We start from the raw sequence: 15,262 nt of genomic DNA on the forward strand, positions 1-15,262 counted from the left end.
TTAAAAGATGTTGAAGGGTTCTTACCCAGCCACACAGCTTCAATACATCTCCTGAGTCAACCCTTTCATCCTTTACTTTAATATAAAAATAAACATGGTAAAAAGGCAACCACCATCACAAGGTAAACACCACCCAACACAAGCAAAAAAAGGTACAATGGAGAACACACAATGGCAGGGTCACTGTCAGGGCTGCCCTGCCTAACAGAAGGCAACCTAATTATCTCACCTTGGTGGTCGACAGAGGTGGTCTGCCGTAGGGGGAGTGGAACACTGAGGAATGCTGAATGCGGCTAATGGAGGATGGTGTTCTAGGAGTTTCGTTCAACTTAGGAAGCAACAGCACATGCAAACAAAGCCATGAATGATGAAGGTGATGATTTCTAAAAAAAAAAGGTGAGTGTTAAATATTCAACAATTCATTAATAAAAAGTTGAAAGTAAGTAATTAAAACGGCATAAAAATGTTAGAAAAGGGGGAGAACTTGGGAGGCTCAAATGAATAAACAAACATTTTTTTAGGTAAAGATCCTAAATTCTGCTTTTACATCTCTCCTTATAGTTATATCTTTTTCAGTCTGTATATATATTTAGTCTCTCTCTAGCGTTCTTAAATAAAGGGTGACATGAAATGACTTTCGATGAAGTTTATCAAAAGTTTTTTTTTCAACCAGGCATAAACACAATCCACAAAGGGAGTGTGAGAAGAATGAAGAGGAGATACTGGATAGATATGAAGGAAGAAAGAGAACTCTAAAAAAATGAAATTACAAGTAATTATGCTTTTAATAAACCTGTCGATAGCTTTAATTAGTACCAAATGAATCAGAGATGTCTGGTGTGTGATACCAACTGATACATAGTGTTGCTAATGAATTACTTTCATACAATTTCATGCGCAACAGATTGCACAGTAAATAATTTGAAATAATATATATTTTCCTAAACTGAGAAAGAAAAAAAAAAGATGAATAAAACATAAAATAAAGTAGCATTAAAACAGTGTACTTAAGACCGAATCTGAAGGACATACAGGGCATGCATACAACACTGTCAACAACTGAACAAGTGAAGAAAAAAATAATGATTGAAATATAAAGTGCTTGAAACTGCGGATTAACATGCACTTTATACATGTTCTTTCAACAGGCTCCACACAAAAAATATGCAACCCTACAGAATGCACAAAATGAAATTCATGATGGATGTTTTGCAGACATGCCTGCATCAAAGACATGAAGCAGTACCCTCTGAAAGTGTGATGGTCTTCGTGCTTGACCAGGGCATCAACATAATATTTCAAAGCAACAAACATTACACGTCATCAATTTTCTTCCTTTATTATGTTGGTTAGTCACTGTAATTACATATTATTACATTTTTCTCTTTGACTACTCTTTCCATTCTCTTTCAACCAACAGCACCATTCTGCCTCTGAGTACAAACTTAACTCACTCTGGACTATGGAACAATATAGTGTTCCTGATGCAAGATAGCGTTCTGGACGACGGAACGTTATAGCGGTTTTGACAAATAAAATTTTTTCCACGTTTTCCTCATGGGGTATCATAACAACTGCAGTCACACCGGGCACTGCGAACATGTAAAGGGTTGAATGGAAAGTTTCTTCATTAGATTCGGTAACAACAAACTCCACAGCGAGCCAGCAAGTTCAGGACCCCACACGACAAGCTAATCAGCATACGAATCAAAAATGGCGTCGCAGGCGATACAAGTAGAAATTTTTGGAGCAAACTAGATCATGACAGTGGCTGCTGAAGTGATTGAAAAGCTTCAAACTGAAAGTTTCGATATTGACGAGGATGAAGAAGATGTTGAATAAAGTATCTGTAGTGAAGAAAGCAACCAGCAAGAACTTACTGATAGTGACTCAGCTTCTGAGAGCAGTGAAGAGGGAGGGTGGTGGGCGTTCACACGACATGAGGAGTGGGGTCAGTGGGTCAAGTACACTGAGTTTCATTCACCAGCTAAGTGGTTAGCGTCGCAGACTGATGGCTGGGAGGACGCGGGTTTGAATCCCAGCGGAGGTGGGTTTTTTCGGCCTGTGGCTGGCTCCTACCCAGAGCTGAGTGTGCTGTGGGCTTAAATGGGGAGACTGGGACCACACAGTCGAGTGTCATCCACTTCAAGGATGCGTATTTGGGTGTGTTGCTCTAATTACCTGACCAACACTGCAAGTGTCTATCTCTCGGGCCTGGTTAACGCCAGGATATCATTATGACAGGAAGCGTAGAGTACAGCCTTGTCACGCAGTCCCAAACCAAAATGGACCTCCATAGCAACACTGTCATCGTCATCCTCCTCTTCCTTCATCATCATCAATATAAACAAAACAGTCTCAAAGTCTGTGGCCTTTCATGCCCTGCTCTCATGGTGACCTCAATTTTGATACCCCTCCACTTCTGTGCTTGGGGTAAGTCCTGTCAGTGTCTTCAGTGTCGGCAGATTCATGGGGGACTGTTGTTTGAGGGACGCGATGGCGGTCTCCATACTGGGAGGGACGCTCACTCAGTTTGGCTCTGCGACTAAGCCATTATTGTTGTTATTAGGGGGCTTAGTAGGTGGTGTCCTAAGTACGTTGAATCAGAACAGGCACCACTGAACAGCACCAAAGTGACCCAGCAGCAGTGCAGGGTCTCCTCTGGTGTGTGGCCTCCTGGCAGCCTAACATCGATGGTTCTCTGCAGACTGCCGACGCTGGAACTATGACGGACGAACCCGGGTGTGGCCGTGTATGGAGGAATCTAAATGAGCGGCATGGGAGTAATGTCACTGAAATGGTGCAGATGATGGGGCAGCAAAAACAAAAAAACAAACAACCAAAAAACCAATGAGTTTTACTTTATGTTTTGTATTTTTTGTGATTTTTTTCCTAACCCTAACAAATGGGTCATCTGTAGGGAAAAACAAGGGGGAAAACTATTCATCCGGAGTGAGTTAAGGAGCACCAAGTCATATCAAAACACACAGAACAAAAATGACATTTATGATTAGTACTGGTAATCAAATATAAGAGGGAGAGAACCTTGTGAGGTAGTGAACGAAAAGAAAGATGAAAATAAATAGATTAAAAAATATATTTCAAAATAAATAAAATTATTATCATTGAAAATAACAAATAGAATTTATATACTTCACCTTCCGTATAGATGATGAGCTTTCTCCCAGAACCTAGGTGTTTACAGCAATTTGTTTTAATAATACAGTAAAGCAGGGAGGGGAGTACAGAAGCCTTAGTATATATAAGCACCCACAAGCGCTCTTCCTTGCCTACAAATGTTATGTCCATATAAATAAATGAATAACTGTAAACATAAAGGATACAATTACAAACATTCCAAAATATTCAATGTAATAAGTACATGCATGTTGATACTGTAGCACATGTTTGAAAAGCTTGTACTGTTGTAGGGGTGTGGGTGTGGGGTGATGTGACATGGGGGTTGAGGACATTTATTTTTATTTTTTAGAGCATGTGAGTCTGTGTCAATGGAGTGCATGCTAGTTCACTTTATGTACAAAATGATACAGAATTTGAACAGTATGCATAAAAACTGTTTCTTAAAATTCTTTAAAAAAAAGAAAAAAAAAGAAAAAAAGTTGAAGTTGTGCAAACTACCTTGCGAGCTTTAAGTGGCGTTCTTGTTGGGGTGTTCATAAAACGTCGTTTGGCTGGTGTGGTTGCTGTTGGCTTGCTGCCAAAAATCATCTCTTCCTCCATCTGTTTCACTTTGTTCTTTTGCTGCAAAACAGGGTAAGTGTCAGAAATCAATACATCTAACTGCTTGACACGGGCCATATCTACAAATATCTGCACAATTAACACCAATTACTTCAACATTTTCAATGCTTTTAAAATATTTGCATCAGCGTTCAAATTCAATGTATTTTTTTTCAGGCAGTGTGTTGCACGAAAATGAAGCCCAATATTTTGAACTGTAAAGACTGGCAAAACACAAAAAGAACTTTTCAACTCTTTACACTTTGGGAAAATGCATTATTTTTTCACTCTCAAGGGTGAGACTGGGTTTTCGTGTTGCAGTTTGTAAATGCTGCATTGCCTTCACAACTTTGTAAAAATATAATAAGCTGCAACATTCCAGATTTTCCATCAGCCTGACCTCAGACAACAGCATGAAAAAACTACCTGAAATGTATGTATTTAATGGGTTTTTTTTAGTAATTCATACCCTTTCCACTTTTTCATGTTCTTTCTGCTCTTTGAAGACGGCCCACTGGGTGTTAATGTACTGCACAAATGGCACACCTTCCACCAGGAAAGTCTTGCCCTGCTCCTTTTCCCAGCATTCTATCTGCAGCCGGACCTCTTCCTCAACCTGAGCAGTACAACATTACATGTCCCACATTGGAATCCCACACTGAAGGCATTAAAGGAACACAACATTCTGCAAGCATGCACAGCACATTCTCAATAAAAGTAATAAAACATGACACACCATATGCTAATATGTACACCTAATAATTATATATTTTTATCAAAAATAAATGTCAGTATCGAAACAAAAGATAAACAAATAAAGTAATCTGTTAATAAAAGAAAAGAAAAAGATCTCATTAGACTTGTACAATACATCTCTCATTTCATTACGCAGAATATAGAATTCCATAAAATTGCTGACAAAAAACGGCTCTCCATTCCCACACCCACAAGCCTGGACATTTTTCTTCCAACATTATGATATGATGTTATGCAGATCCATTCTAATAAGAGGAAGGGCTGTCCTGTCAGCTCCTTTTCCACAGTAAACTAGATTAAAGAAATAGACTTCCACAATCTTGGTCAGAAAACTTGATGAACTCTTTAAGACACACACATAAAGTGAATGACATTTAACAGTGTGACCCTAATCTTCCCATCTGAACCCAAGGTACACTCAGCTCTGGAAAGCAGCCGACTAGAGCTGAAATAAATCCCACTTTTTTGTTATTAGTTTTGTTTTTGATATTGTCTGACAGAAGCTTAACTTTATTTAAGGAGGAGGGGGAGATGAGTCACACAGCAACATGTAACGGCATTCAACAAACCTTTGGTAAATCTTTCATAAGCTTTTTGCGAGCCTTTTCCTCCCTCAGCAACTTTCCTCCCCTGTCATTGAAGAATCGATTGGGATCACTGGCGTTTTTCTGTAAAGATGAAGACAAAGATCCTTCATTATTAAACATCCTTCATTACTTCACTACATTCAAAATTGCTTTGAAACCAAGAAAATTCTTAAACATGGCACAACTCTTGCATGCATAATTATACTGTCCAAAATATAACACTGTGATAGCATGTTTAAATACAAATCAGATGATAGTAGACTGAGTATCAACTAAAGGTAGACCACGCCGCCAATCTATGGAGTTTCACAACTCTTCAACAGATGTGTACAGACACTGATAAGATCAGAACAGTGTTAGAGATTTGATTATCTAGACCCCTAAAATCTGAACATTGTAGACAGCAGAAGACCTGTGTAGTATTCCATTTGATTTATCCAAATTTGAAGGTGGAAACAACCTACCAATTTGAGTATACAGACACATACAGAATGACAGACAGACTGGAGGAAAACAAACAGAGGAGACAGAATATAATGGGATAAACTTCTCCTATCTATCTAAGCAGTGAAATGAACTATTCCCTAATATGGTCTTACTGATCCAGAAACAACCATTGCTTAAAAACAAGACAGAGATTCCTCATTTCATGACTGAAGTAAAATCCTGCCTCACGCTGACTTCACTCTCACAGTTGCACAAGGGACAAAAATGGAAAAGCTTTATCCATGGTTATCTAACCTCAAACTCCAACATTTCTTTCCACAACTTGTCCCGTCTTGCCATAAGACTGAGAACATGTTCATGTGTCTTGTAGTAATCACGCATTTTCTGGAGTTCTTGTTCGTGCACCTCAAGTAACTCCTCAGTGTAAGTTTCTGCAGAAACAAAGAAAACAGCAATAAAAAAATCAAGGAGTGTAATATGCAGAGGCCAAACTTGAGCCTTATTTGTGCAGTATGAATCAACCAGGACCTTAAAAGTTAAAACAGTTCAATCCATTGTTCTTTTTTCCAGTGCCATTGATTGCTAGGGCATTTAATAATTTATCAACAAACTTTTAAAACTGACTGTCAGTACAATATAATGATGATCTGGTCAAATTCATTATCTCTTTTATTGTTTTAATGATTCAGATTTGAAAATAAAAATCTTTACCTATATTTTGTGAACATGTTAATGTCCTATGTGAAAAAAAAAAAATTGCCAATGTTTTCTTTCCCCATCCTACTGAGCAAGAGGCATGAGGTATGAGTTTGAAAAAAAAAAAAAGACAGACAGACACAGAATAAGAGAAACAGACAATGAAAGGAAGGCAGAGACAGAGAAACAGTGAGCAAGAGGGTCTGAGACTGATAGAAATTATAATCATATTGTGATATGAAAGGAATATGTGGGGGAAAAAACTGCCAGATGAAAGCTCACCATCAAGGTAGTGAACGAAAGCATCACGCTGTTCCTTGCTGAAGTAGCACTGGTTCCAGCAGTCCACTAACTCCCGGCGAGCACCTTCAATGAAGCGCTGCAAGTTCTCAAACTTCAGCTGTTCACACCGGAGAATCTCATCACGGAGACCAGACAGAACGCTGTGCTTGTGACCAGCATGGCGGGATTCGAACTCTGTCCTTTCAGGCTGTGGCAGCTCCAGTCTGTCCCAGAGAGCATGGATACGCACCCACAGGTCTTCCACTTGTTGTTTCAGTTCCCGATTCTTCCTTTCCAGCTGACCAGCAAACAAAACCAAGAGTAATCAAAAATATATTTTATAAAAGTACATTACAAAACAATTTCTTTAAACCTGTAACTTGTTCTAGCCCACAACTGCATGGCTGCTACAACTCCCCTGGACCAGCACTACGTGAGACCACTGCTGTAAAAAAACAACAACAAAAAAACAAAACAAAAAAAAAACAGGGTGATTCACTATAAAGTAGAATGGCGAAAATTGATGGAGATTTGTTGATTTAATCAGTTGAACAAAGCTTCATTTTCATGCTTCCAGAATCCGTAAACGGTTCCTGTCTCCCAGGTCAACATGTGCAGACCTACAAATGCCTGAATCCCCTTCCACATGAAGAGGTCAAATATGCACATCAAAAATCCTGTAATTTATGTCACCATTTGGTGGGTAATAGAAATAAGAACACACACAGCATGCACACCCCCAACAACGGAGTATGGCTGCCACATGGCAGGGTAAAAAAGGTCAAACATGTAAAATTCCACTCATACATATGAGTGAATATGGGAGTTGCAGCCCACAAATGCAGACGAAGTATGGGAAAAGAGCTTCCTCTGTAATTACTAAATGAACTTTAGCAGATTGAAAATTAATGGCTTTGGTTAACATAATCCAAATACAATTCAAAATACTTTCACATAAAGCATTACCAAAACACGTAACACTAAATCATAAAACTATTTTTCCATCCAAGATAATTCATTTTCACATAATGTTAAGTACACAGACGCAATCAATTAAAAGATCAACAAAATAAAAGAAAAATATCCTACGTCATGCAGCACTGATTTCAGTGATTCCATGTTTTCTGCAGAAAGTTGGAAGGCATCATCGTCCTCGCAGATAAGATCCCGTTCAAAGGAAGTATCTGGATCATAATCCATCCCATTGCACAATGCCACAACCTTCTGTTTTGTTGACAGGAATTCTCTGTAACGTTTTTCCTGCAAAATCAAAATAAAACATTACAAACACTAAATTCAGAGTGAACATAAAAAAAGCACACAACACACACTTAATAACAAAAAAATATACAGACTCACACATCAGTACACTATTTCATTTTCTTTTGCCAATGATATAAAATCATCATTAAAGCAAAATTTCTAGATCTTTTCAGCATTAATACAGCAACCATCTCAACCCTTGTAAGATCTGAGGTAAATGTTTTTCTACCATGATCACATAATCCACATTTATGTATTTGCTAGTGTGCTTTGTATGCAGCCTTTTTCTTTCAAGCGAAAAAATGTTGTCTGATTTTTTTTTTTTTTTTTTGACTCACTTGTGTAAACAAAGTGAGTCTATGTTATAAGTAACCCGGTGTTCTGTTGCCTGTGTGTGTGTGTGTGTGTGTGTGTGTGTGTGTGTGTGTGTGTGTGTGTGTGTGTGTGTGTGTGTGTGTGTGTGTGTGTGTGTGTGTGTCCGTGGTAAACTTTTACACCGCCATTTTCTCAGGAAATACTTTGTCTACCAATACCAAATTTGGTTTAAACATAGTAGGACAAAAAATCTTCACAGTCATACCAATAATAGGTTCAACGTCTCCCGAATTTAGCCGTATTTCCGAATAAATAACAGTTCATTTTGTTGATGCTCGATCTGGATTCCAAAAACACTGTTAACCCTTTGCAGCTGCCCAAATGCAGGCAGTATGTGTTCAGAAGACGACATGACCTCGTTTTTCTTGTTCGCAATTAAAAGCAAAGAAATACAAGTTCTGGACAGAACACATACAGTGACACTAACATAACATTATTGACGTGTTTACTGCATATGAATATTCTAAAGTGGACACTGTATTCAACAGAATCAGAGAATGAGCATAAAGAAAACTTGAATTGACCGTTTCATAGAGTAATGTCAACCTTGTCTACACTGGTCTGTGCAGATCTTGACAAAACATGTTGCAAAGCCTGACGAGATGGCAATGTCTCCTTTATTGCCAAACTGAAAGAATTTCTTCAATAATTATTGACTCATTTACTGCATATGAATGTTTTACAGTGGATACTGAACTGAAGTAACTAGAATGAACAGAAAAGAGAAAATGAATGGATGGTGTTGTAGTTTCTCACAGTGAGTGTAAAGAGCTTGTTGAACATGGATCTCTGCAGATCTATTTAAAACTGACACATATACAGGTGTTTGAAGCAATGGGATGGACTTCTTAAATGCCTGAGATATACCAAAATAACATGATTTAAACAGTGTCAGCACTTTGATTGCCATTGTCGATTTATTCCACTAAAACATGCTTAAATAATCATTTTTGAATGTCATTGTCAAAGCCGCGTCAGCGCAGTGGATAAAACCACTCATTCTCGATTTGAACATCCTCAGTTTAAATCTGCATGGATTTTTAACGTGAAGCTTTATATAATTATAGCAACAAATACAGAACACATTTCAACAAACTGATTTTTGTAGGTTTCATTATTATTATCTTCTTTTTTCCCTCCTTAAAGTGTATTTCACAAGTGAGTCTTGAAGTTGAAGGCCGTGCCTTTCTTGTTTACAATGTATTCATGAATTTCATCTACAGTTCTGACAGCAACAACTGACATCATACTTTAATTTGCTTTGCCAGGATGCTGTATACAGTATGTGACTGACTCACAGTCACAGCATAAACACACTATAAACACAGCATACAACTCAAGAGTCTATCTGCGGCTTGTACACAAATAAGCTGACGGAACATGACTGGCTGAAATACTACTGCTCATGCTCTTTGATTTTATGCAAATTCACGAGTTAACTTTTCTAAGCACAACCAATACCGTACTTGACTACAAGTGACCAACAATATTAATCATCCCCTGAATCCCTCATGAAGTCCAGACTGCCCAGAGATACAGCACCTTTTCCAATTCCAAGGTTTTGATGTGAGACTCCAGCTCTTGTAGCTGCTCCCGTGTGGGCACACTGACGCTGGAGACATAAAAGGGGGTGCTGCACAATGCCTGACACAGGGCCTGGTCCTGGTCCAGGAGCTGTTTCAGCTTCTTCAGGCGCTCCTGCTTCTCTCTGTTCAGGTTTTCTAGTTTTGTCCTCAGCTCCTTCTCTCTCTGCACCATTGATAGCTGCTCACTCACCTGCCACGAAAAATGGATATATTCTATCAGTTGATATCTTCATTGCACTTATGAATAACTTCTCTATCAAATTTGATAAAGATCCGAATGCAAGAGAAAAAATTTCAAGCACTGTACTGGTAAAACTTTTATTCTTGGGATGTACATAATTTCTATCTCCTTTAATTTTAATTGCCTTTAAACTCTTGTGGCAAACGAGGAAGAAGAAGTCAATCTGACAGTCATTTACAGGTAATATAGAAACACATAAACATGCATTTAAAGAAAAAACAATCTCTTTAAAGACATTAAAATGATTAACACATGTATATGTATTCATATATAACAATATAAAATTATTTACAAACATCTAGCCTTACATCTGACATACACTCAAGATAATGCATCAAAAACCAAACAAAAAAATTCCAACCTTTGGGACAGAAACAGCCAGCTCCAGACACAGAGTGGAAAGCTCATCAACGAAGCGCTGAATATTGATGGCCATCTGCTCATGGAGCTGCTCCTCTTCGCTGACCATCTCATCCATCAGGTTACACAAATGGATGGACACTGTGCCGGCCCTGTTGGCCACCTGGCCCTCATCAATGCCAATCTCATTCCAGATGCGGTACAACTTCTCTAGGGTCACCTCCAGCCTCCTCGTCACCTCTTCCTTCACCTTCTTTTTGCTGTCATCACACCAGAGCAGATTGTTAATTAAATCACTATTATTTGACAATGAAAAGGACTGACAATGGCATTTATAATCTTGCTTAGCTCAGGTATTATTTTTTCTTGATCTGAGACTAAAATTTCATGATTTGATAGCTGTTTTCCTTCATCCGTTCTGGTCTTAAGATTATCTACTCTGGTATCTGTGTTTTTTCTCTTACAACTTCTTTCTCACTGTAAGTGACAGTGAGTGTGTGTATGTGTGCGCGCACATGTGCAGGTGTTTGCTTCAATGCATGTGTGACAACTGACAAGTGAATATGTTGTGGTGCTTGCCAAACTCATTTGTTGTCATCTAATGATGCAGACATAGCCTATGAAGGTGAAATGCGATCACTTACTGATTTACTCAAACAATAGTCTATCACATTGCTGAATTCATGCATTTATAGTACTACTGAATATACTTTTTATGTACATCACCACTGCAAGTGCAACCAATGTCCTCAGTCCAACCTAAGAAAATATCACTAAAATCTTAAGTAAATGAAACTAATTTCAAGATTACTTGTGAATTACTCACTTAGTGAAATTAGTCTGAAGTTCCTCACACTTGTCAGCAATTTTCTGACTATAAGTCGGATATTTCCATTGTTTCACTTAATCATATGAATCTCCACTTCAATCTGCGACTGTGAGAACACCTTGATTTTTTTTTTTATTCTACCAGAAAATGTAATATCATGACTTGAAAAACTGTGTAATGAACCATGATACTGACAGACACAGGACATTAATCTCTAGTCTATGTTTATCTGAACTTCAAATAGTATGTTACAAAAAAATACATGTTTTCATGATTACAGATTAGGTAGCAACCAATGTCCAGGTTATAACAAAAGACAACCATGAACGCATTGTATCGATCATGAGCAAAACTAATAGATCTATACATCAGAAAAATCAATCCACCACGGAACACATATTGCATTTTTAGGCGTTTTTTTTTTTTTTTTTTAACACTGTGCTAATGCTCTAGTCTAAATGAACGTGTGTGTGTGTGTGTGTGTGTGCGTGTGCGTGTGTGTGTGCACGCGCGCGCGCATCTGTGTGGCACTGCTATAACAATGCAAGCGAACTTTTTTTTTTTTTTTTTTTTTTTAATATATACCAGGGTAATGAGATACACAATTGTAAATACTTTTTTTTTCACTAGCCCTGGATGCACACATGCACGTCTGTGTAAACAGAATTTAAAAGGTCACCCAAGACTTCAGGTAAGTCAAAAATCTTGGGGTCCCAAGGACTCTGACATATTTTTAGAGGGCTTTTCCTCAGACCACCTTCAGACGTTCATTCAAATACTGCACATTCTAATTAAATCTGATCTGTAAATGTATTGCTACACACATACAAATGCAGACTGAAGCTCTAACACTATTTATACTTTTTTATGTGTTCATTTTTCAAAACTTTCAGAACATCCCAACTGCCAAGGGCCAACTCAATGAATATGCTAAGCATCTTTCCATTTTCATAGTGTCAGGGACACAGCATGTGTTATCAGATGCCCTGGTCATCCACATATGGGAACTTATTGAAGTTATTCCTGACAATAAGCCAATAACTGAAAAAGTTTCTTCCTGGTGAACTCCATGAGGAACTTTTTCATTCAATCAATGATTCATAGTAGTAGTACCAAATAAGTGGTACTGGTAGTAGTAGCCATGGGCTGGGTTTTTTTGTTGTTGTTTTTTTGTTTTGTTTTTGTTTTGTGTTGTTTTTTGTTGTTGTTTTTTTACCTTGAGGACCTTTTAGTGTTCATGCTCTTTCTTGTTGCATAATAATAATTTCTTAATTGTTTGCTTTGCATACCAACTCTAATTTCCTTTTATCATCAATGAAAATAAAATCCTACTCATCAAGATCCTACTCATCAGCCGGTTGACACAGTTAAATCTACATTCATTAAAATACAGGAGCTTTTGAGGAAAGATGATTCAGGTCTTCAAGATCACTAACAAAATTGACGATATTGACCTTAATACTTTTTTCTCAGCTAACAAGTCTGACATAACCAGAAACTCAAATAATAACCTTTATACCCAGTTCTGCAGGACTCATATCCACATATCATCTTTGATAGCTGAGCATCACAGTTGTTAAACTTAAAGGTTGGAATGCACTGTTAAATATAATGAAATCAGCTAAAAATATCAAACATTTAAAAAATCTTCTTGACAGTGATTCTAGATCATTAGTGCAGAAATATGACTTTGATGAATAACTTTTAGACATGCAAATGCAAACCCTAAAAGTAAAACCAAACCATGATACCAAGTGGCATGGAAAGGCCACAAGGCTTAATTTCTGCCCCAAATATTGCACCTGCACCTGTACCTGAAAACTCTGTTGCATTTTGGGATCACTATCATTCAGATTTTTTAAATTGTTAACACTGTGAAGTTTCAATGTTACTTTTACTCTTTAGTATTCATATTGCTGAACCAGTTAATCAATAGTATGACAAAAAAAAATAAAATAAAATAAAATAAACTTAGGGGAAAGTGATGTGGACAGAGCTGGAGTCAACCTGGTCTCAAAACAATCCTGGTCTCAAAACAATCTTATCTCAGGCTGTTCAACAACTTCAAGTCGACAGCTGTCCTTGGAAAGAATGACACTGATTTTGGGTCAGTGGATTGTCAGTTGAGGTCATTGGTTTCGGTCATTGGGTGTAGTTATGATCAACGTCTGATCAAAGACTGAAACAAACATCCCGGTTCTTCCCGTTATATAGCTGTGATCAGCAGCACTTGGAGCTGTAAGTAAATTCAGATTCATAATCAGAAATTTTGTAACGAAAATTTCACGGAATCTGGCAAATCTGCCGTGACTGTCACTATCATCTGAATTGCAAGGTTAAAGCTGACATATGTTCCAATCAGAATAAGACACTAAGTATGTGGACAGTACGCTACACTTTTACCTTGAGGACGACATTGCAAACAAATGTAGGAATCTTCAAAGTATCATCAAACTTCACTGATCACATTTTTTAGCAGATTCATAACATGCACTCCATTTAAACGAGGCGCTACCAACTCGCTGCTCATTGGTTGATTTTGAAGGGTTTATATCCCGTCATTCCATATTAGCTTCCGCTTGATGACTCATAAACACAGAAACGAAAGTTGGTCGATGAACGAGCGGAAAAGCATGCAACGACAGCAGATCACAAATAAAAAGTTTGTTGTAATATGTCGCACCACAATAAAGCGACACAGTTGTAATTATTCCTTTCAGAAGTAAGCTGCTCACATAGATGCTCATAAGTTATGTGTAATCACTGATGTGGTGGGCTGTACCTCTCACTTACTCGTCCACCAAGAGGCAGCAATTGTGTGAGAGTGTTTAATACAGTGCAAAACTCTCTCTATCCCCCCCCCCCCCTCTCTCTCTTGCAAAATGGTTCCTGGTTCCATGCAGTGATATATCTTCCTCACAACAGCTATTTACAAAAAAGGGTCAAAACAAGAACCAGGTAATTATAGACCATTGAGCCTGACATGTATAGTGTGTAAGATTTTAGAATCTTTTATTAGAGATGCAATGATTTTGCATATGAAAATAAATAACCTTTATGGAGAATGTCAGCATGGCTTTAGACAGAATAGATCATGTATAAAGCAACTATTAGAAGTAATAGAAGATCTGACTAAAATGACAGATAGCGGTAAATCTATTGACATAATTTATTTAGACTTCAAAAAAGCATTCGATTCTGCCCCACACAAAAGACTGTTGTTAAAATTAGCCTCGTATGGTATTACTGGTAACTTACTGAATGGACAAGAATCTTCTTAACTGGTAGAACACAATTAAGATAGGAAAAGAAAGGTCAACTTGTGCAAACGTAATCAGTAGTATTCCACAGGGCAGTGTTCTTGGACCAGTACTTTTCACAATATATATAAACGACCTCCCTGGTTGTATACAAAGTATGTGTAAACTTTTTGCAGATGACACTAAAATTTACGGTGATGCACACAACAATCACACATTACAAACTGATTAATATACACTTCAAGAATGGTCTGACAAATGGAACCTTTATTTTAATGTTTCAAAGTGTAAAGTAATGCATATAGGGAAAAAAGAATAACATAAATGATGTAAATGCAAGACATATCTTTAGAATGTATGACTATGTTAGTACAAGGAACTCAGTAAAGAAAATTTGTTTAGAACACTGCAACACCAACATTAGAAAAAATTCATTGGCTAACCGAATTGCACAAACATGGAATGCACTACCAATCGAAGTTAAATTTGCACAAAATACTAACACGTTCAAAAATCTCCTTGACAACAACACCATCTTAAAAGAAAATTTTTTTGACTATGATGAATAAAACAAAGTGTCTTGCAGAAGTGTACTTGTGTACACCGCCTAACAACAACAAACAAAAGATGAAAATAAATGAATAAAAGAAAATGGAAGAAGTGAAGATGAAGATTCGATGGAGACATAAAAAGGCCGAGAGGTCTAGGCAGATGACTGCCAGTCCCTATACTACTACTACTACTACTAACGTCAGACTACCGATTTGTTTCCAAATAAGTCAGCCCTTAAAACTCACTTGTGCGTGTCCCAGTCTCTCACTTGCCATAAGTTAATAACA

The 15,262-nt window shown here is 37.6% G+C and overlaps 1 protein-coding gene across 5 annotated transcripts in view; it reads right to left on the reverse strand.

The window, feature by feature from the left end:
* LOC143275055 (protein regulator of cytokinesis 1-like) overlaps positions 1 to 13,682 on the reverse strand; it is a 30,283-nt gene extending 16,601 nt beyond the window's left edge. For 4 of the 5 annotated variants that reach the window (XM_076579143.1, XM_076579134.1, XM_076579128.1 and 1 more), the window contains exons 1-10: positions 13,567 to 13,682; positions 10,336 to 10,594; positions 9,690 to 9,923; positions 7,599 to 7,769; positions 6,510 to 6,807; positions 5,826 to 5,962; positions 5,067 to 5,165; positions 4,211 to 4,357; positions 3,640 to 3,762; positions 230 to 328 (exon numbers count right to left, since the gene is read on the reverse strand). In XM_076579143.1, coding sequence (XP_076435258.1) covers positions 230 to 328; positions 3,640 to 3,762; positions 4,211 to 4,357; positions 5,067 to 5,165; positions 5,826 to 5,962; positions 6,510 to 6,807; positions 7,599 to 7,769; positions 9,690 to 9,923; positions 10,336 to 10,594; positions 13,567 to 13,580 — 1,581 coding nt within the window. In that variant the 5' untranslated portion in view covers positions 13,581 to 13,682. The remainder of the gene's footprint in view (positions 1 to 229; positions 329 to 3,639; positions 3,763 to 4,210; positions 4,358 to 5,066; positions 5,166 to 5,825; positions 5,963 to 6,509; positions 6,808 to 7,598; positions 7,770 to 9,689; positions 9,924 to 10,335; positions 10,595 to 13,566) is intronic. The other variant, XM_076579150.1, reaches the window with a different exon arrangement.
* Between the last annotated feature and the right edge of the window lie 1,580 nt (positions 13,683 to 15,262).

Source organism: Babylonia areolata, chromosome 2 (genome assembly GCF_041734735.1).
Source record: "Babylonia areolata isolate BAREFJ2019XMU chromosome 2, ASM4173473v1, whole genome shotgun sequence".
NCBI classification, from domain to species: domain Eukaryota; kingdom Metazoa; phylum Mollusca; class Gastropoda; order Neogastropoda; family Buccinidae; genus Babylonia; species Babylonia areolata.